The sequence below is a fragment of the Ambystoma mexicanum genome, chromosome 12, assembly GCF_040938575.1.
Source record: "Ambystoma mexicanum isolate Mex_15411 chromosome 12, UKY_AmexF1_1, whole genome shotgun sequence".
In the NCBI taxonomy this organism is placed as follows: domain Eukaryota; kingdom Metazoa; phylum Chordata; class Amphibia; order Caudata; family Ambystomatidae; genus Ambystoma; species Ambystoma mexicanum.
Window position 1 is genome coordinate 578,223,107 of NC_090936.1, and position 21,573 is coordinate 578,244,679.

At 45.7% G+C, this 21,573-nt stretch overlaps 1 protein-coding gene across 2 annotated transcripts in view; it reads right to left on the minus strand.

The window, feature by feature from the left end:
* LOC138513815 (double C2-like domain-containing protein beta) overlaps positions 1-21,573 on the minus strand; it is a 358,694-nt gene that overhangs the window by 24,565 nt on the left and 312,556 nt on the right. The window contains exons 6-8 of one of the 2 annotated variants that reach the window (XM_069628915.1): positions 20,826-20,879; positions 18,104-18,258; positions 6,860-6,941 (exon numbers count right to left, since the gene is read on the minus strand). In XM_069628915.1, coding sequence (XP_069485016.1) covers positions 6,860-6,941; positions 18,104-18,258; positions 20,826-20,879 — 291 coding nt within the window. The remainder of the gene's footprint in view (positions 1-6,859; positions 6,942-18,103; positions 18,259-20,825; positions 20,880-21,573) is intronic. The other variant, XM_069628916.1, reaches the window with a different exon arrangement.

Here is a 21,573-nt window from a genome sequence, read left to right on the forward strand (position 1 = left end):
TAGGGTTCCCTACCCCCCCATTACAAACCTCTTCTTGAAAGTAGACCAATGTATTACTGTACTACACTGGACACAGCTAAAACAGAAAGCACCTCTTTTTCCCATGTGACTAATTGTGGGAGAGGTGGTCGCATACTTCATCTTTTCTCACTGTCTTGACCGATGTGACGATTTTGTTCCATTCTTTCCATGTCCGCATCCACGTGAGGCCACCAATATCTCACTCTTACTTTGTGCGCGCGTAGTACCCCTGTGACCTATATGTCCAAGCATCTGTCATTTCCCTCTCACTTCTAGACCAGGTACCAATACTTCATGATGCATCATCATGGCCCTGTGACAGGGAGTCCATCAGAAATCTTATGGCAACTGGCATACATGTCCCTGAACTCATTTCATGTGGTCACCCATTCACTGTGTACCTCATTGCCAGCTGATGGATTTTATCGGAGGCGAATGAGTTTGTCCATTTTTTCAGGCATCGCTATGCCCTCCCAGCGAGTTTCTAAGTCAGTGACTGTAGAATAAAAATCACATTCTACTCCAAAATATATATGTTCTTCTTGCAGATAGATAGGTACCCGAGAGAGAAAGTCTGCTTGAAGATTCTGCCCCTCAGAATATGTTCTATGCTACTATAATGCTCATGGATATGTTTTTGTATTAGTATGCAACATCCATCGTCATGGATTTTTGTATACTTGTAGTATCTGACATATCAGGATTCACAGGTAGGTGCAGGAAACACGCTGGGGCAGGTAAGTATACAAGTAATCATATCTTATCATATCATAAGTAGGTGAGGCTTTATTATGTTACAGGCTATAAAGTATGAAGGAGGGAGAGAGATCAGGTAGACGCATCCTTCAAGCTGTAACTCCCATCCTGAATGTCCCCACTGACATCCTTGGAACACTGAGAGACTCAAGGTTCCACTGCTACTAACATTCCATGGCTTGCATTGCATACAGCGTTTCTAGCAGCACACTACAATATTAGAGAGAATTCTTGTGAACAACGTTTCTGTTTACAGTCTGACAGCAGTTTCTTAATCACATTACATAGATCAGCCGTAAAATTAAAACCTGGATAACAGTCCGTTAATCTCATACCAATAGCGCATTGTAGTATATGTTATGTAGGAGTTACTTCCTGTCATTGTCATATTCCAGAATGCGTTTTGGGATTTTACAGACGTGTCTGGCATATGATATTCCGGAAAATATTTAATTCTCAAAGCTTTTGCCCCAGCTCATGTTGGCAACAAATGTTTTAATGATTCTATGAAATCGACAACCTCTTCACCGACTGGAATTTTATTCCAGGCCCCTCTAATCTCTAAAGTGATATGAACTTGAGACATAAATAATCTCTTCTCGAGCACCAGTTTGGATTTTCCTGCACATATTTGGGAATATTGCCCAATTCAGTAAATAAGGTAAATATTTTCTCGAAGCCGATTTAGTGCTAAGGTCAACTTTACTCGGTTGAAAAGCAAGTTAATAGCAATAGTTTATTTCAGTTCCATTTTAGTCTTGCGATGCTCGGTAGTGGCATTTTTGTCATCTCCAGATTATCTTTCCCGGACATCTTATTATAAATGAAGGCTCCTAAGTATTTATATTTTCCAACGTGGTCCACGGCTGATCCGATAGTAGAGTGAGCTAAGTGCTCACCCCTGATATCTGTGAGCAGCCTGCTGTGGCAGGTCCGAATCTCAGCAGGGTAAACTCAGCCTTTCATCCTTCCGGTGTTGATAAATTGAGTACCACTCTGTGGGATAATAATGTCTTCTGTTATTTCAGTGCTCTGAGACCTATGGGTGTGTAGTGCTCTATAAGAAATGCATTATTATTATTATTAATAACCACTTCAAGTTTTTGATTATCTATATGTCACGTGTATTTTGCAGTTTTGGATGATTCATTAAATATCATGATTTTAGTTTTGGTTTTGTAAATTACCAGTGAATAAAATTTGGCATTTTCAGCCAATGCAGTTAGTTGCGTCTGATCCATAATTATAATGGAATCCGCATATACTGCATAGCTCTCAACTCATACGCTTTTGGCGGGTGTCACCCGCCTTTTAAACAGATGACTCACCCGCCAAGCCTCCTGCACGCCCATTAGTTTCAATGGGCCTCTCACCCGCCAAAAACGAAATCGGGTGTTTTCACCCACCTTTGCGACACAAATGGTTGAGAGCTATGCATACTAGCCATTGCATTATTAATTGTCCAATTTTTTGAGGATATGCAAATTCACCAGTAATGGCATTTGCCATTTGCGCCATGATGAAGATTGAAAAAGGTTTGAGCAAGAACGCATCCTTGCTTTATCGTCGGTTGTCTTTTTGATGGAATCACTCAGATAGCCCTGTCCATCCAATCACACTGTGACAGTTGTACTGCCATGCAGTGCAATAATCATGGCTAGCAAACCCTCAGGAATCCCCCATCACAGTAGTTTAGACCACAGTAGATTTCTATCTGCTGTGTCAAAAGGTGAACTTAGATCAAAATAGGTTGAATACACTGGAGCATTGTATGAGAGCTTGTCTCATACTCATCCATTTTAGAAGCAACTCTACCTCGTCCAAGAGTCTGGTTCCCTTTATTCCTGGGACCCAATAAGTTGACTAGTGGCGTATGGTCGGTCAGGATCCTAAATTCCCTTCCACCATGTTTGAAAATGTCAAACCGCTTATTTGCATGTCAATACCTCTTGTTGTCTAATGGCGTAGTGTTGCTATGTTTCATTCAATGTTTTTGATGCAAATGCAACAGTATGCTTGCTCTGCCTACCTTGCTAAATGGGAGCCGCTTCTAAATCATACGCACAGGTTTGAACTGCAATTAGCATCTCTCTGTTGGTGCCAAAAGGCGGCAGGTTGGTTGATGCTGCTATTACTCAAGGTGGAGTAGATGGAACCAAAATACTTCGCAGATCTGTTCCCGGCCGGATACGAGTGGCCAGAACCAGGAGCCTGAGCAGAATGTACTATGGGAGAGGCCTATCAAAATTTTAATCTTACCGTCAAAATTCAAGGTTTCCTGGCAAAAGCCCTTTTGGACTCCGGGAGTAAGAAAACCACTGCCAGACCTGATCTGATCACTGTACTTTACTTTAATACATTGGTATTGCGCAGCAATGAACCCTTGGGCATGATGGCGCGGACAACACTAAACAACGAGAAACAGATAGGAGTCAGCAAACCGAGGATGTCCAGAGCTACAACTCGTATAAGCTTTAGTCAAAAAGCCAGGTTTACAGAAGATCCACACACGGGGAACCTCACACAAATCATGTGTGTCCATGAAGATATTGATTTATAGCCCAAAACAACCCTCACACTCCGAGTGTTCACTATGCCAATGATGGTCATGCCCGAGGATGTGCTACTCGACACAGACTGGCTGCTGTTTGTCCAGTATGTGCTGGTAAGTCAGTTAGCAAAAAGGGAGAGGAGGAAAATAAGGAGGAGATAGGGTTAAGGGTGGAGGTCTGTGGCAAGGCCAGTACCAAAACCTTGCCAAGAGGGGATTTGATCCCCTCTCAGCCAGGGTTAGAAGGCCTGCCAGGGAGCAATCCAGAGCCAGTCCTAGCCCTGAGGTGAATGGTGGCATGAGAGAGGCAACCAATTGCCCCCATGCCAGCCTGATTTTCAACAGCCCACCTTTGTTTCATGCCATGCCTCCTCAACAAGATGCTGCCCAGTCTTTTTGTATTTTTTCCATAGACCAAATATCAGAGTGATAAATCAACAAAAAGCATCTAATGGAGAGCGCATGTCGAGCAGCCCACACCAGCAGCAGAGAACCTGCCACTCGATCCCCAATAGGCAGTTCCGCAGTCTCCAGCAATACACGGCCAGCGGACCGCATACAGTAGAATAAGGGAGGAACGAGCAGCAGAGTGTGGAGATGATTTCTAAGAAAGTGATGTAGTATCCAGTGAGTGAACGTTATAGTGAAGTACGAGTGTCCCTAGTGGTGTCAGAAGTGTGGTTACAAAATTAGTGTAAGGAGTGATTGTGAAGTATATGGCACTGGGTGAAAAGAGAGTGGTTGAGTAGTAGTTGCAAGGAGGAGCAGTAGTATTGTGGAAGAGGGAGTATAAGTATGGAAGGGGAGTCGTACTGCAGAGGATGGAATTGTGCTGCAGATGAGGGAATTGTGTAGAGGAAGCAATTATAATTGTTTTTTATACAGCTCACTTAATACCTATGTTGCTCTGGGTCGTCTTGCTTCCAAGACGAGCGCATTGCCACTGAGCTATACTACCCGGGACAGATGGAGACATACCTTCTGAGTAGTAGTGCAGAAGAGGAAGTAATAGTGAAGGGGAGGGAAGAGTAACATCAAAGGGTGGAGGCAAGGCATAGAAAGAGTGAGGATATCGAAGGGACAGCTGATTGGAGGGGGATTGAGGAGAAGTGGGTAGAGTTGAAAGAGGGTAGAAGTCGGAAGAGCAGAAGAGGGAGAGGTGAACGTGAGCATGGTAGAAGAAGGATTGAATACAACAGAGTCTATAAATCAGTTTCCAAAATCCCAGCAGAAGACTAACAACTGGAGAGAGAAGTGAAAGTAAGGTCACCAGGGGAAGTTTAGTGAGAAAAGACATTCTGCCTTTAGGTCCTCACATTTAGACGAAGCCAGGATTAGGCAGTAAGGGTCAATCTTCTGTATCTACTAATCTGCGGTCAGGGTGATGTGTGTGTGTGTGTGTATGTATGTATGTGTGAGAGACTTTAAGTGATTCTTCTGCCATCCATGACAATAAATGGATATAACAAGCATTAGCCTTCCGCCAAGAAGAGGGACTTTCCAAATGGAATAGATTTACTGTTGTCCTTGTATTTAATAATAACACTTTTTTCTTTGGATTTTTTTGGCTAATACATTGTGCAGGTATTCCTGCAAATATGGTGTACTGATCACAAACTCTCATGGCCCAGCAAGTTTTTCCACGTGAATTGAGAGCAACAATGCTATGTACGGATATTTTTTGAATGGTTAATGAAGGTTGGTGTGCACCACCTCACTATAATAAAAGGCCACATGTATGTTTATCTGATGCAGTCATACGCACTAGAGGCTGCCCACTTCACCTGTTGTCACTGCTAAAGGGAGCTGTTGCCTTAGGATTGATGATGGTCATACTGTGTCAATCTTTCTGCCCGAACGCACATAGCTCCGCCTATTGTCACCACTAGAGGGAGCTGTTGCCTTAGGATTTATAGTGGTCCTACTGTGTTCATTATTTTCTCCTAACATAAATTACTGCAAAATATATCACATAATATATTAACACTCTGAAAATGTCTTTCTTTACGCACTTTAGCCCATGTACACGGGTTGTTCAGCTAGTATAACGCAGAATGTCCGTGTCTCTCTCAGTCCTGCATAGGAAGGGATAGTTGTCAAATTAAATGGGTGCATGGCGGTGAATAAACACTACGTAGCAGTCTGCAATATGTTCCATGTTACATACTTAGATCAGAAAGACAAGATATGGTATGGCTAGGTGGTGCTGGGCTAATGAGTTTGACTCACTAAATGAAGTGTTCACATTGATGGCCATCTTTGGGGCAAAGTTATAGATTTAGTGAAGTCCAGCACTATCTTGCAGAAACACATGCTTGGTTGAGCGGGCATGTTGAGATTGCATTGGGATGGGGAATGGCCCGTCTTGCTGCCTTAAATTGAATGTGGTCTACAGTTCCACAGATGGCTCTATGACTCTACTGGACTGTGAAGGCCAAGCATAATGTACTACACGCTAGATTTACTTCTGATGCTGGTTCTAGGTTAGCAATATCAATATCTCCTGGGTTCAGTTCTGCAGATGGCTTTGCAACAGTATCGCTGGCATTAAATACTAATCTTCCCTTCTTAAACTGGGCGATTGGTTCGAGAAGTTGCTTTGCAGCAGTATTGCTGTTTGTAAACACCAGGCTTATCTCCTTAAAGCTCTGTAGCTATCTATGCATAAGTACTGCTGGTTAAACACGGGTTGGAGACAGAAGATTTACCCTGTTTATCTTAAGGTTCCAGATGCAGGTGACTTTGCGGCTGAATTTCTGGATTGTAAATACCCGGATCACCTAGACTAGGGTTCGGATCATCGGGCGGCTCCGAAGTGGTATTTCTGGATCGCAAAATCCAGACTTAACTCGTTAACTTTGGGGTTCAGTTCTGGAGGTGGATCTGCAGCCATATACTGCATTTTAAACACCAGGCTGGTTTTGATTGGTGGGTGGAAGGTCTGGGGGCAGTAGGGGTTATGGCTGTGTTCTCGGCTTGGGTCTATTTGACCTAAAACATTTGACCTAATCACATTTGATAGAATTTATTTGATCTTGTTTTTTCAGTCTAAAATGAGGGGTGGGGGACCCCCGCAAATCCCCCCACTTCCCTTCAACCTAATTTATACCCTTACCCACCCCCATATATATATATTTAATTAAATTTGACCGAATAAAAAGGTCAAACAAATTCGATCAAATGTTTTAGGTCAAATGTTTTTAGGTCAATTATGCCAATACTGTGTTCTCTCTGCCCTTCATGGCGTCTATAATGGCAGATTTTGATACTGCCAGTCCAGGCTATGGAGTGCGCAGGGGCAAGGCAGGACTAATGCTTCACTCTGGTGCAATTCAGCTAGAGTGACTGTTATGCCTTCAGCTCTGACGTGAACTGTGCGGCACTGCAGAGCACCACAGGAGGAGCAGATGGCCAAAATGTATCACTATCACACAAGTGTTTTCAACACTAAAAACATGTGAAATGGATGAGATATGTTCCATCATAATTGGACCCTCTTTTTAGTTGTTAGACTGTAAATGTCATCCTTACCTCATTAAACTCAGGGTTCAGCGTCTTCTTCCTCACAGAGGTTTTGTACTTCGATTTCTTACCCATATCTGGCCGGAGATATCTAGTAAGAAAGGAAGGTGATCAGCGTTAGAGGATGGAGGTGAAGCGAGCAAGGGGAGGGATTGAGTGACAGAGTGAGCACAGATGGGACGGGGGCAAGATGGATGGGAGACCTAGAAATAGAGGATTGCATAGAGCAGGAAAGAGAGGAGCCAGAGAAATAATGCATAGAGATGGGGAGGAGAGCCAGTCAGAGAAAGAGATAAGTGAACAAGTAAGGTAAAGAGAAAGAGGGCAACAGGTGGCGACAGGGTCAAGATGGATTCATGGCACAGACCATTTTAGGTTAGAAGGAGCATCCATTTGGAGCTCATTGATTTAATGGGGTTCTGAATACATGTGATAGGAACCAAATGGGAGGACATGGGTGTTGCTTTTGGAAATTTTGTCCCTGAGTGTATCTTTCTTTTTTCTGAGTGCTTAACTACCCTGAATTCACTGGGCTGTTTTATCTAGGTTGGGGTACATAAATAACAGTTAGTCGGTTAGTATTAGTAATATGATGAAAGGAATCAGTGCATTAGGTTATAACAGCCCTGCTAAAATCATATGCCCCCCTGGAACTTGATCGCTTAACCACAAAACATTAGATCTTGGCTGGGAATTGTTGAGCATAGAATTGATGGTACGGGCCCCTTACCGAGGGGGCATGGTTGACTTCAGCCCAGGAGGTGTGCAGATTGGTTTTTTAAATTGCAATCAGAAAGGGAGGGATGCAGAAGGGTGAGGTTTTGGGTAATGCCCACAAACCTCCCTCTGTGACCATTGATCAGTGGAAAATTCAACTCTAACAAACTGATCTGTGTCTTCCGCCCTTTAACCTCCTCCAATTCCCTAGATCGTGTGCTTAAAAGGATTCCACTGTACCCAGAGGGCCTGGGTACGTGAAAGGAACCTGTGGAGAATCCTCGCCATCTCCTCTAGAGCTAGAATCTAGGGTTAGTTCAAAGTTTTAATGAATGCCCGGTGTGTGATTTTAGAATCAGGTGTGATACCGTTGAATGTTAGGGTAAACCCTCTGCGTCTGCCCCGGGACGTGGCTTCCCTCCTGATTAGCAGACCATTGTTCATTGCAGTCTCCCCAGAGGCTCTTCGCCATGCATCCACATGTTGAATTCGTTTGGTGTCAAGATCATTTACAGTGGGTCTAACCCCAGAATCTGCCACTTCTATCGAGGAGGCCGGCCCTAACATTCTCTTTGGTAACCTTCAGAGCTTTTCACCTTTGGAAATTCAGCCCTTTCGTGTCATCCTGGCCTTGGGTGCACCCTTCTGGAATGTGTCCCCTGGCATTGCCTTCACAATGAGGCTATGGGATGAGGCTTCTCTTGCCTTCTGGAAGTCCACGGCCTAACCCGCTGCCAATAAACCACCCGTCTAATCATACAGAGAGAAAACCCATCCTGACTGGTGTGTCTGTCACTCCCTCTCCCACCTGCTTGTTTTTAATTGCGTTGAAAGCCCTTTGTCTTCATGGAAAGTTGATCAAAGGGCACAGTGTCATGTCCTTGTGCACCTGTATGCTAGATTGCCTAATCGTGAACATTAGCCTTCTCACTCTATGAAAACTCTGTACATTTCAGCCTTCAAACAACAGGCGATTGAAAATTCTTGCTTAGCCCTCTGTGTGGGAACCTTGCCTCCCATGTACACTTAAGACAATGGGCCACCTTTGCTGGGCTAAGTCTGAAGAAATGTAAGTAATACCCTTCTCTATGGTTAGAGTGCATCCTTCTTACGAAAGACTAGCATGCACATTGTCCATCTATTTAGAGACACCAATGGTTACTGTTTGCAAATGCAAAATACGATTTGTACCCAGGTCCCTTTTTTGATATATTTGTTTGTGTTCATTTTTGGCTAATTTGTGACATTGCATTGACTACTCCAAAGATGGTCCTATTTAATCTTGTCACCTGTCCGTGCCATTCTTAGATGTTTTCCTGCCTGTTCGGCTTTGCGACTCATAGGCCAATGATGGTAGTTTGAGCCCATGCCATGACTTTGGGCATAGGATTTTCAGGCAACAAAAGTGCATTCCAGATTTTGAAAACACTGATGGTCTGTGATTGCAAAAACAACCAACAACCCGCTACCACAGCCGGGACCCAGTGCCAGCTGGTAGCGGGATGCCAAGGTGTCTCCACCAGCTCCCTATCTGGTGGATCTGAAAGCTCTCACAATGGTGCACAAAGCCTTCTGCAGAAGTGAGACCTGATATATTTGCTAGAAGTTATTTTAATGTACCCTGGACAGTTCTCCCCAGACCATCAACTGCCATCAGAAAGTCAGAAGAGCAGCCACACATCCAAACTGAGAGCATCAATGCCCCTCCCTTCTGGGATCCCAATTGTGGATCCCTGTGCCTGGTCCCTATGAAAACCCTGAAAAGGCCCAAACCTCCTTTCCCTATTATAAACCCAGATATGCTTGCATCTCCTGCCAGTCCAAGACAGGTGCGACCACCAACCAAGTCTCATTCTGTCCGAATGCCACTCAGCTCGGGTAATCACAGAAGACAGACTGGCTTTAGTGGCTGAAATGGGCAGATCCTGAAATGCCCTGGACTGGGGAATCGATTCACTCCTATAGCTGGAAGCTGCTTCTGGTCTGGAACTTGGCCCTGCTCATCCCCGGCATGCAGTGCTTGGCTGTCTGCAGTCCTGTACTTTGTACACCAAAGATCCCTTCTTGCAGCTGCCACTCTGTGACCATGGCATGGCACCACCGCCTCTCTGCCAATGTACTTTAAAGAGACAGGGTATCACTGGGGCTCATTCACACATGGCATCATGAAGATTTACTCAAGCATCCTTCCTCAGTTAGAAGATCTTACTTCCGAAGAAAGGGCATGTCTGCTCTCGTAAAGTAACGTACCGTGCTAAAACTGTACCATTAGCATTTTGACAACAAACAGGATTATTTATTCGCCCAACACTGCAAGAAACAAGCTTTTTGACCGATCTTTTGGGACTACGTGGAGTTTGGCCAGCAATAGGGTCAGCCGCAAGTGCATCATCCATGTAAGTAGAGTCTTAGATCTTCACCTCTAATTCACAGTTACAGGAAAGGTAGCAGATTGCTCAAGAGTCCTAAACTTACTTTGAGTAAAATTAGAGCACACAGGACATCAAAGCCAAGACCAGGCAAAGGGATGAGGGCACAGCTCTTGTCTTTCACTTAGATCATTGACTGCCTGTAGAGCTGCAGTACACCAAACACACCCCTCTTTTGGTTGGGTGCCACCCTTCTCCTGGGTGCCACCCTTCTGTTTTGTTCTTCTTTTAGCTATTCATCACTGGCCTTGCTTTCCTGCATACTAGCCATTTAATGCCTTGCACTGCTGTGCAAAACCCACCTCTTGTCTTATTCCAGTGCATTATCTGTTGCTTGTCACCCACCACAGGCCATGTTTTGCTGCATGCCACCAAACTCTCGGCCAGTTCCATTGTTGGACACCTTGACTTGTTCTGCGACATGTTACCTTCCTTCTACCTTGGTTTGCTGCCTGTTGCTCATCTCTGACCTCTTTACATTCAAGTGTTAACAAGTGTTCACTTGCATTTCCTGTGCGTTATACAAATCTGAGCTTTGCCTACTGTATGCCACCTATCATCTGACTGACGGCGCAGTTTGCCACCCCCCTACCCCCACTGGGGCCCCCTGTTGCCATGCATCTCTCGCACATACTTTTGTTGTCTGCAACCCATCTGCCACCTTCTTCCACAGCCTGCTGCCAATCACCTGCCATCCATCTCTTGCTTTGCCCTACTCTGTGACCCTCATCCTCACCTCATTCTACCACATGCCAATGGAAATATACAAAAATGTCACCCTCAGTACTGCGCCCCTGCAGTTGCTGTGACTTTGGGGGCGCACAAAATACTGACTCCCATTACTGCGCCCAAGCAGAGCAGGGGTTGCAGGCATGTTCCCTGCTCTCCTTGGGCGTAGTATCAGGAGTCAGGAGTTGCAGGCGTGTCCCCCACTTACCATTGTGGTAAGCGGGTGATAAGAAAGTAAAAAAAATCAAAAAAAGCACCCTGCAGCGTCAGCGCCGACCCACGTAAGTGGGAGGAACTGACGCTGCAGGGATAGCGGGGAGTCAGCGGCGCACACAAAAGTGTGCCGCCGTAGAGGTTAGTGGGGTGGGGGGTCGGGTAGGGGATTGCTGCCTGGGAGATGTGGGTAAAGTGATCTATTTGATCACTGTGCCGTGCCGTAATTGGCATCAATATTTTCATTGGCGCAGTTATGGGCGGTGCAGTGATCACAAAGATTCGATGGGTATCCAGTGATTCCCTCGAATATAAAGCATTGAATGCAAAAGCCTTGAAAAAAAATGCATCGACAAAATGCATTTTTTTGTAGATAAAGGTTTTTTAAAAAATTTAAATGGGTTTTAAGGGATAAAAAAACAGGGATGGGGTACCCCCATTAAAAAAATTGAAAAGAAATGCATTTTTTAATGCATTTTTTTCGAGGCTTTTGCATTCGATACTTTGGATCTCGAGGCTATCACTAGGAACCATTCCATGCCAAACATCTCCTACCTCATTCTGCATAGCATTTGCCTTGTTTCACTGTGTGCCGCTCATTTTCTGAACCTATGCCATGTGTCATACTTCAACTATATACTTACCCAGCATGCCATCCTTTTCCAAAATGATTCTGAGACCTCGTGTCTCTGCCTGCCACCAACATCTTGATTCTTGTTTGGCAGCTTGACTCCCATCTCTTGACCTGTTTTGCTGTCCAACATCCATATCCTGCTTCTGGAATTACATGCCTATCAACCATCATCTCCTTCAGCTGCCTTTCGTCCACTGGCCCTCTTGTTCCACAGGCTGCCATCGACCTTTTGCTTGTTCCATTACGTTTCACCCATGTGCCACCTTGTTCAGCTGCCTGTCGCCTGCTGTCTGGATTTTCCCCCTTCTTTAATGGCTTGGCAGGCTGAAAAATGATGTTCTGAAGGGTTGCCCGGGGCAATGCCTGTGGTTATGATTCATTCAAAACCTGTCTTCCATTCGACACTTACCTTGTTTGCTTTTGTGTCATCCATCATCTTACTATTGCCTGCCACCCATCTCAAGACTTGATGCGTTGACTACCACCCATCTCAAGTCTTGATGCGCTGCCTACGCCCATCTCAAGACTTGACACGCTGTCTACCCCCATCTCTGCCCTTGTTCCTCTATGTACACCTACCTCTTGCATTGCTCTTCTATACACCACCCATCTTTTGCCTTTTTCTTCTGCCTGCTGTCCTTTTTCCGCAACGGTCCTTTGGATGCCACCCATCTTAGGCTCCACTCTACTGCTTGCCACCACGCTCCACTCTTGATACACTGCTTGTTACCAATCACTCACCTTGTTCTGTTTCCTCCCAGGCATCTCAAGTTTTGCTATGCTTTGTGTCACCCATCTCTGTTGTGGCTCTACTTCCTGTCATCCATTTTATGACTTGTTCTTCTTCCTGGCACTCATCTCCGACCTTGTTCTGCTGCCAATGTATGAACTTGATCCATTGTCTAATGCCTGTTTGCCAGTTTTGCACTTGATTTTAGCACTTAGCTCTGACCATGGTTTACCAGATGTCATCTGTTTATTGTCTTATGTGTTATCCTGTCATACACCCCCAGCCTCCATAGTTCTGTCCTACACGCCCGGCTTTCTATTTCCTACTGCCCTACTCTTGCCTGGTTGCCATCCATCGCCACCATTTTGCTTTGGCCTTCTGCCGATCTCCGGTGTTCTGCTTTGCGTTAGTCATATCTCTTTATTTTCGCAGTCTGACATTTATGCATCACCTCAATTACCTGAAGCCATTTCAGGCCTTGTTTTCCTGCACCCCTCCCCCGTACTCCTTGTTTAACTGCGTGGCATCTATGCCATTATTTTGTTGCTTGACACCTGTCACAAGTCTCTATATTATATGTACTGCCCATTTCTTACCTGTTTCTCCTGCCTACCACCCATCTCATACCTTGTTCCACTGGGTGCTATCCGTCTTCAGTTTATTTCGCAGCACGCAACCTCTTTTTTGCATTTTCCATGGTAACGTGGATAAACAAGGCTGTCCACATATATGCACGGTCATCCCTGTACTGGCTCTGATTTGTATCCATGGTATTTTTGTCTACGATACATCCTTGAATCACAGTCATTACATCCATGGTTCCTGTAACAGTAACACATATGGATGGGTAACCTTCGGTTGTCTATGCTATCATGGATAAACAAAGTTGACCATGTATATACGTGGTCATCCCTATTCCGTCTGTCCCAGTTATTTTTGTCCATGGTCTGTTCATGAATCACAGTAATTACAGCCTTGGTCCGTGTCGTTTTATCTGGGATATACAAGGCAGGCAACCAACCAGAGGTGTCCATTGCCATAGGTGGCCAGCCTGGATTATGTTAAATCTACTTCGCCCATTGTTTCTCCACAATCCACGAATATGCACCTTTGATTTTGCTCATCTCTTTATTTCATGGATAACTATGAACTTGGGTGGTGTTACTAGTTACTGTTTTACAGCATCCACTCAAAGTAACCATAACTCTGAAACCCCACTCTTCTATATTTCAAATTAGCACCCGGGGTGGGGGGCCTAGCCAAACAAGTTCTGTGGATCGCGGGCTGAAATCTCTGATCTCAGCCCACGTTCCACATAACCCACAGGCTGCCGCCCATGCCACTGCCGCCATCTTCCCACACCCTCATTTTTTGTTTTTTTAATCTCCCCCCAACCCCACTTATCTTATTGTTGTGGTGGCGGCTGGTGACACCGCCGCAGCAGCAGCTTCCCTCGTTCCTTTTCCAGCCGCAATGGTAATAGAAGAGGGGCTCCGTACGGAGCCCTGCCTTCTATAACCTTGGCAGCCATTTTGGATCAGTATTTTCATTCATTGAACGGGACGCGTGCGGCGTCCCGTTCAAAGAATGAAAATACTTTTTTTTATTAGCACCCCGGTTACTGCTTTGGCAACCCAGAATGTTAATGGCATTAGCACCCCGTTCCAAGGGCTGGAATGGGGGGTAACAGTCCATAGCCCTAATTAACCTTCCCCTTACTTCGCTTGGGCAGTTAACTTGGGCTGCTAGGCCATTACCCCCATTCCAGTCCTAGGAACGGGGTGCTAACGCCACATTAATTTCCGACCAACCCCCATGATTTCCTTTGCCAGCCACCCTGTAAAATTCTGGTTAATCTAACTATTTTGATTAGCACTATCAGCCTGCAATGTGAGCAGGTTGTGTAGCTCTTATGGAATGAAGGTCAGAATGGGACCCTCTAGTGCCAGGATTGATAACTGCAGGTTCTGGTATCTAAGTTTTACTTATGTGCAAACCCACAATACTTTGCACAATTACGCTTTCATCCCACCAAGAATAAACACGTCTAAAATAGTTCACAGTATACATACAAATGTGCATTTCCATGTAACACTGTTAAAAATCTTTTCACCATACAACTGATAAATGCACCCTGATATTCTTAGGGTCATTTGAAGGACTGCACTGTGTAAGCATTTATTATTCAAAAAGATAACATGATGTGTCATGAAAGGGCTTTTTTTTCCAATGTTTTGCATGGTGTTTGAATTTCCAGTCATAATTTGTATGAATGCAATACTATGGTTTTGTTGACAGGCATTTGATAAAGGGGGACAGCTGTTTCTACCAGCAATGGCCCCCAGAATCTTGCTGTTTTGAGTAACTATTACAAACCAGGATCCTTCATGGTTATGCATGGTTTTATTTTAAACCACAAATTGTTGACAATCCACATGTAAAATGTGCAAGGGGTACATACACATGCTAGATCATTTAACTGTTCATGTCTATCCAGGATGATTCGTGGTTATCCAGACAGGATCAGGGAAAACCATGCATGCCCATGGCACCATGGGGATCTCTAGACCATAGTTATCTATGATGTGTCACTGAGCCATTTACTATGCTTGCTTTCTACGGTCAAAATCATGAACCTAAAAGCTGAGCACACAGTTCCCTATAGAGCCTTCTTCCACTATGTGCTTCTTATCTCAGGCTTTCTTTGCAGTGTGCTGCTCATCTCTGACCCTATTCCACTCTCTGCTATCCATCTAGGGCTTATTATGCAGGGTGGTACTCATCTATGACCTTGTTCCATTGTGTGCTGCTCATCTCTGACCCTTTTCCACTCTCTGCTATCCATCTTGGGGTTATTCTGTGGTCTGCTACTCATCACTGACCTTGTTCCATTGTGTGCTTCTCATCTCCAGACCATGTTCCCCTCTCTACTATCCATCTGGGGCTTATTCTGCGGTGTGCTACTAATCTCTCACCTAATTCCATTGTGTGCTACTCATCTCAGACCTTATTCACTCTGTTATCCATAAGGGGGCTATTCTGCGATGTGCTACTCATCTCTGACCTTGTTCCATTGTGTGCTACTCATCTCAGACCCTATTCCCCCCTCTCTGCTGTCCATCTGTGGCTTATTCTGCGATGTGCTACTCATCTCTGACCTTGTTTCATTGTGTGCTACTCATCTCAGACCCTATTTCACTCTCTGCTATCCATCTAGGGCTTATTATGCGGGGTGCTACTCATCTCTGACCTTGTTCCATTGTGTGCTGCTCATCTCTGACCCTTTTCCACTCTCTACTATCCATCTGGGGCTTATTCTGCGGTGTGCTACTAATCTCTGACCTAATTCCATTGTGTGCTACTCATCTGAGACCTTATTCACTCTGTTATCCATAAGGGGGTTATTCTGCGATGTGCTACTCATCTCTGACCTTGTTCCATTGTGTGCTACTCATCTCAGACCCTATTCCCCCCTCTCTGCTGTCCATCTGTGGCTTATTCTGCGATGTGCTACTCATCTCTGACCTTGTTTCATTGTGTGCTACTCATCTCAGACCCTATTTCACTCTCTGCTATCCATCTAGGGCTTATTATGTGGGCTGCTACTCATCTCTGACCTTGTTCCATTGTGTGCTACTCATCTCAGACCCTATTCCACTCTCTGCTATAGATCTGGGGCTTATTATGCGGGGTGCTACTCATCTCTGACCTTGTTCCATTGTGTGCTACTCATCTTAGACCCCATTCCACTCTCTGCTATAGATCTGGGGCTTATTCTGCGGTGTGCTACTCATGTCTGACCTTGTTCCATTGTGTGCTACTCATCTCAGACCCTATTCCACTCTCTGCTATAGATCTGGGGCTTATTCTGCGGTGTGCTACTCATCTCAGACCCCATTGCATTCTCTGTTATCCGTCTGGGGCTTATTCTGCGGTGTGCTACTCATCTCAGACCCCATTGGATTCTCTGTTATCCGTCTAGGGCTTATTCTGCGGTGTGCTACTCATCTCTGACCTTGTTCCATTGTGTGCTACTCATCTCAGACCCCATTCCACTCTTTGCTATCCGTCTGGGGCTTATTCTGCGGTGTTCTACTCATCTCTGACCTTGTTCCATTGTGTGCTACATCTCAGACCCTATTCCACTCTCTGCTATAGATCTGGGGCTTATTCTGCGGTGTGCTACGCATCTCTGACCTTGGTCCATTGCGTGCTACTCATCTCAGACCCTATTCCACTCTCTGCTATAGATCTGGGGCTTATTCTGCGGTGTGCTACTCATCTCTGACCTTGTTCCATTGTGTGCTACTCATCTCAGACCCCATTCCACTCTCTGCTATCCATGTGGTGCTTGTTGTGCTGTGCACTTCCCGTCTCAAGTCTTGAGCTGACATCTGTCTGCCTGTTCATGCATGATGTTTGTCATGGATACAGGTCGAACCACTAAGGTAAGTTATGCAAACAATGCCTGCTGTATGAACTCGGGGGGTAAGGTGTGCATTAGTGAAAGTGCACAGAAAGAGAGAGAATTAAGGGAGGCAGCACATACATAGGGAGCAGTGGTTATGGAAAGAGGGATTTGCAGAAAATGAATAGGAAAGTATTATGGAGGTGGGGTGTGCGTAGGTGAATGGAAGTAAATTACGACAATTATATACAGGTATGCAAGGCCTACCATTTGTCCACTCTGACATCCTCCTCTCCCTCCATCTCTTTTAGACTCCTTACTGCTCACCTCGTGGTCTCTTGCTTCAACTCCGCGTTTCCATTCGTTCCTTCATCTTCTCTCCTTTACCCTTCTGCTTCTCACCCCACTCGTTCCTCCCTGTGCCCCCCCCCATACTCCTGCACCCCTCTGCCTCCACACATCCCTTCCTCCACATTCTTCTTCTCCTCTCCCCCTCCCTTCTTCTCTCCTCTCACTGCAGCCAGGCGAAGAAGAAGCGCCCTTTCTTTGACAAGTGGCATCAGTGTTTCATGGGTTGAATGCACTTGCCTCCAGATAAATGGGCACCACCACATCAGTCTGGGCGACTCATTCCATTTAGCCTAAGGATCCCTTGCTGGGCCAAGTGCAGCGAACACAAGCCGCTCATGTGTCTCTCATTCCAAGGCGCTGTGCAGTCACTCTTCCTGCTTCTTCCTATCAGGCGTCACAGTCAGTCACGTATTGCGCCTCATCTCTTTCCCACTCACTTTCCTATTTCTTCCGTGCCCTTTAGTACCCACCATCTCCATCCCAAGTCCTTCTCTTCTCCCCATGCCCTGTCTCCAATCTCTTGTGTCTACCATCCCTCCATCCTTCACATCAAGTTCTTCCTGGCTCTCCAGGACCATGGTCCTACTCACAAACACTCAACGCGCTAGTCCCTCCACACCTCATTTCTACCAAGTCTGCCTGCTCTGCACTTTGCCCCTTGCTGCCCTAAGCCCATCCGATTACACTTCTCTCCTTTTTGCTCTTTGCACTTTGATACTCCTCCCCCTCTTTGTGTCTCACACCGTTCCCCCTCCCCTTCCACCCTTTCCTTTGTATCTTCTATCTATACCCTCAAATCTGCTAGCTTTCCATCTCCCCTTCCTCTAATTACCCCTTTCCCTTTCTTCCTCTCATTTAATCTCATCTCTCTTCATAACCTGTCTTCTCCTAATTCATTTGTCTTCATCTGCCTATTTTCCTTCTCCTTTCCCCTCCACGTTTCTTGCTCCTTCCTCTGTTATTCCCACTGCCCCATTACGGATCCCCTGCTCCCCCCTGCTACCCTCTCCCTCCCGCCCAAAGTCCCCCGCACCCTGCTCACATCTTGACGAAGGGGTCTGAGTATCCATTGGAGTCCATCGCTGCCAGGTGCGCACAGCGCAAGATGCTCACAACCAGTCCCTGCTTCTGTGCGCTATAGCAGAGGGAGATCAGGATCCGGCCCCGCTCCTCCGTAGGCACCTCGCCCGAATCCTTCTTGGCCATTGTTACAAGAGGAAAAGAAGGAGATTGACACATGGTGAGATCAGAAGAGTCTACATAATGTCCTCCTCTCTTCCTTTGCTTCAAAATTCTTGCCCCCTCCCGCTCCCTCCCGCTCTCACAGTTAACCAACCCTTTCTGCATTCTCTCGTTTTCCTATTTCCGCATTTCCATTTCCATTTTATGTCCATCATCTCTTTCTGTCACCCCATCTTCCTCTTTTTCTCCCTTCCCCTTTACCAGGAATGTACGTTAATGTAGGTTTTACAACATGGCTGCCAGACAACCTTGCCTTCTTCTTCACTTTGCTCCTCTCTTTGCTTTTAATTTGAATGTCACCACATTTTGCTGCCCTCTGCCCTTATTGTCCTCTTTATGTCTATGGGCAGTATGGTAATGCTTGTAAGCCCTAGTGGCCATCTTTTGTTTTTTGGCCTCCATGCATCAGGCGGGAAGCTGTTTCCCTTTGGAGCCTGGATCTCCCAAGGCAGCACTTCAACACTGTGGCCTGATCTTCAATGGTTTTCTCTTGCGCAGATTAGGGAGTCTCTGTGCGGTCCTATACGAAGATTTTCACTGGATCGAATCTGGAGACGCTAGGATCATATTTTAGATGCATTTAAGCAAATCCTTGGGAATTGCGTTTTCCCACGACCATCACAAATACCATTGCACACAAAGGCATCATGGACACAAGTAGCTTTCTGATAGCTTTGCATGCAGTATTGTGGGCTCTGTGTATGATTTGTGTATTGATTAACTGAACATTAAATCCAGTCAATAACATATTGTTTTTATCTTGTAGAAAGTGTCCGTCAGAGGATCTAGGCCTCAACACCGAAGGGGAGTTCTATTCCTCCTGGGTTGTTTACCTGGTAGATGGAGCTGCTCATACTTTAAGATTACTTGCCAGCTTCCTATTTCTTTCTCCCTTCCTCTCTGCCACTCTCTCTCTTTCTGTTTCTCTGTTTAGTTTACTCTCATTCGCTCTCTCAATCTCTGTCTCTTACTCTTTCATTGCCTCATCCTTGACCTATCTTTTCCCCATTGCTACTTTTCTCTTCCGCAAGTCTCTCTATTTTTCATCCCTTTTTTCTCTCTCCTTCTTCCCTCTTTATAATTTTTCTCCCTTTCCTTCAATCGTTCTCCTCCCTGTTTCTGTCTCATAGTCTCTTGCTTTGTCTGTCTCTCTCCCTCAATATGTGTAACCTCCTGCAGGGGTTAAAAAATAAAAGAAAGGAGCCCTGGCGTGTGAAGCTGTGTGGGAATCTTTTCACTGCAACAAAAGGGAATTAGAGTAAAGGACCCTCGAGCGTGACCACGTGAGAGATCCTTTACTCTAAAAAGAAATTAAAAACCCATTTACCGGCACGAGCGGTGCGCCATTAAGATATCAGTTTGCAACCCTCTAAAAGGAGGGTTGAGAGGCACTCTGCTCAGCGCCCATTACTGCCACTACCCGTGCCTGAATAGAGGCACTCTTCTGACAGGCAGGGCAGCACCAAAAATCACCATCGCCTCCCCGTCATCCCTTCAGTCTCCGCCTGGCCCCGGGCCACTCTAACTACCAGCACGCACCACAGCGGGAAGCACTCATGTTTACAGCCATCACTGGCTGCCTAAAATATCAAAGGGACTGCCCCCTGCTAGGTGGCCCCCCACAACTCCATGGGCCACACCTGGCAGATGTGGCCCAGTTTGAGGCGATTTGAATGTGAACTCCCCCGCCCCCGCTCCCTCCGTCCTAGGCTGCATCTGATTGCCTGGCTGGACTTTGCATAAGCAGCCCAGCTGAAATAAAGACTGCCGCTGCTGGCTGCCCTACCAAAGAACAGTTGCCATCACCCCAGGGAAGAACAGAGAGCCATCACCCCGACAGAGAACCAGAAGAACATTAAGCAGCAGAAAAGACCTTGAAACTGCCCTGGCCATGCTGTCTCCAGCGTAAGGAACATACCATACATATAGTTTTTATTTACAGTCTACTGTAGAGACTTTGTACATATTTTTAAGGATCTGTAAAAAATATTTTTAGAGAACTGTTTTAAAGGACTTTTGAAGGTTTTCTTAGATACGCAGCTGCAGCTGCTTAGGTACGTTATTTGTATGTAGCGTCTCATGATTCCCCCTTTTATTTTGTTTACAAAACTCTTAAAAATCCCTGCTGGTGTACCGGAAGCAAAAAGTATATATAAGCAAACAACAACTAAAAGAACAGTACACCAGCATTCGTTCGTCCGCCTTTCCTTTTGTGTGCCAGTGATTCTAACCTGGCGTCTTTCTCCTAGCGGGTATTTGGGGGACATTCATCCTGCCCTCCCTTTTGCCGTTCCATCCCTTTTCCACCCCACTGAGGGGCTCACCATAGTGATCTGGGACCCAGGTTAGCAGGGTTGGAGACCAGTAAGAGGTGGGTCAAGTATTCAGTAAAGGTATATAAAAAGAAGTCTACTGTGTGCCCACCTACACCGGTCTGCCCATCTCTCTATCTCTGTCTTTATCTGCATCTCCCGCTGTTATCAGCTAAATCGCCATTCTCTTCTCCCCCATCCCCTCCTCACCTCTTCGTACACCGACATGCCTCGCACTGCATTCATGGTGCTTGGTCGCTTTTTCTGCAACAAGACAAAAAGCATAAATATATCAACATGGCAATGACACTCTTTCTAGCTGACCTCAGAGAGCAGTTGGGAGTGGGCTGCATTGGGTTTGGGTTTAAATGATAGGAAGTTATGCAAGGGAAGACATTTTGCCAAGGTCTGCCGCCATTGCTGGAGTGATGCCTGTGAGTGAGCGGTCTTGCTGAGTTGGACTCTAGGTGATGGGGAGTAGCCATGATGTTAACTTTGTGGGTAGAACTTTGCATGATCAAAGGCAGCCTAGTATAGTCTGGACATTTGAGGAATTTACAGCTGGCTGGTATCTCTCCAAGGCCAAAAAGTATAGGTCTGAGTTAACTGCATCGTAGATTAGCCTACAGTGAGTCCCTTTGCTCAAATCTTAACAGGTTCCAAGAAGTAATTGACTTGCCTTGAAGACACCTGTGTAACCCATAGATCCATATGTCAGTGTGTGTCCTAGGAAATGTGTATTTTTTCCACTTGAAAAACAACGGGCATTGTGGCAATGTTTGCTCTAGAGTTGTACTCCAGAAATGTGCTGCACTGATGGAACAGTATGTGTGAGTGTGGATGCCTCTCTAGATTTGGGCATGCGTGGAGACCTCCTTCCAGTGTTGGCATGCACTGCTGCTGTAGAATGTGAGGGGAGATGCCCTCCCAGAGTTGCCTACACTGCTGGAGTGATATG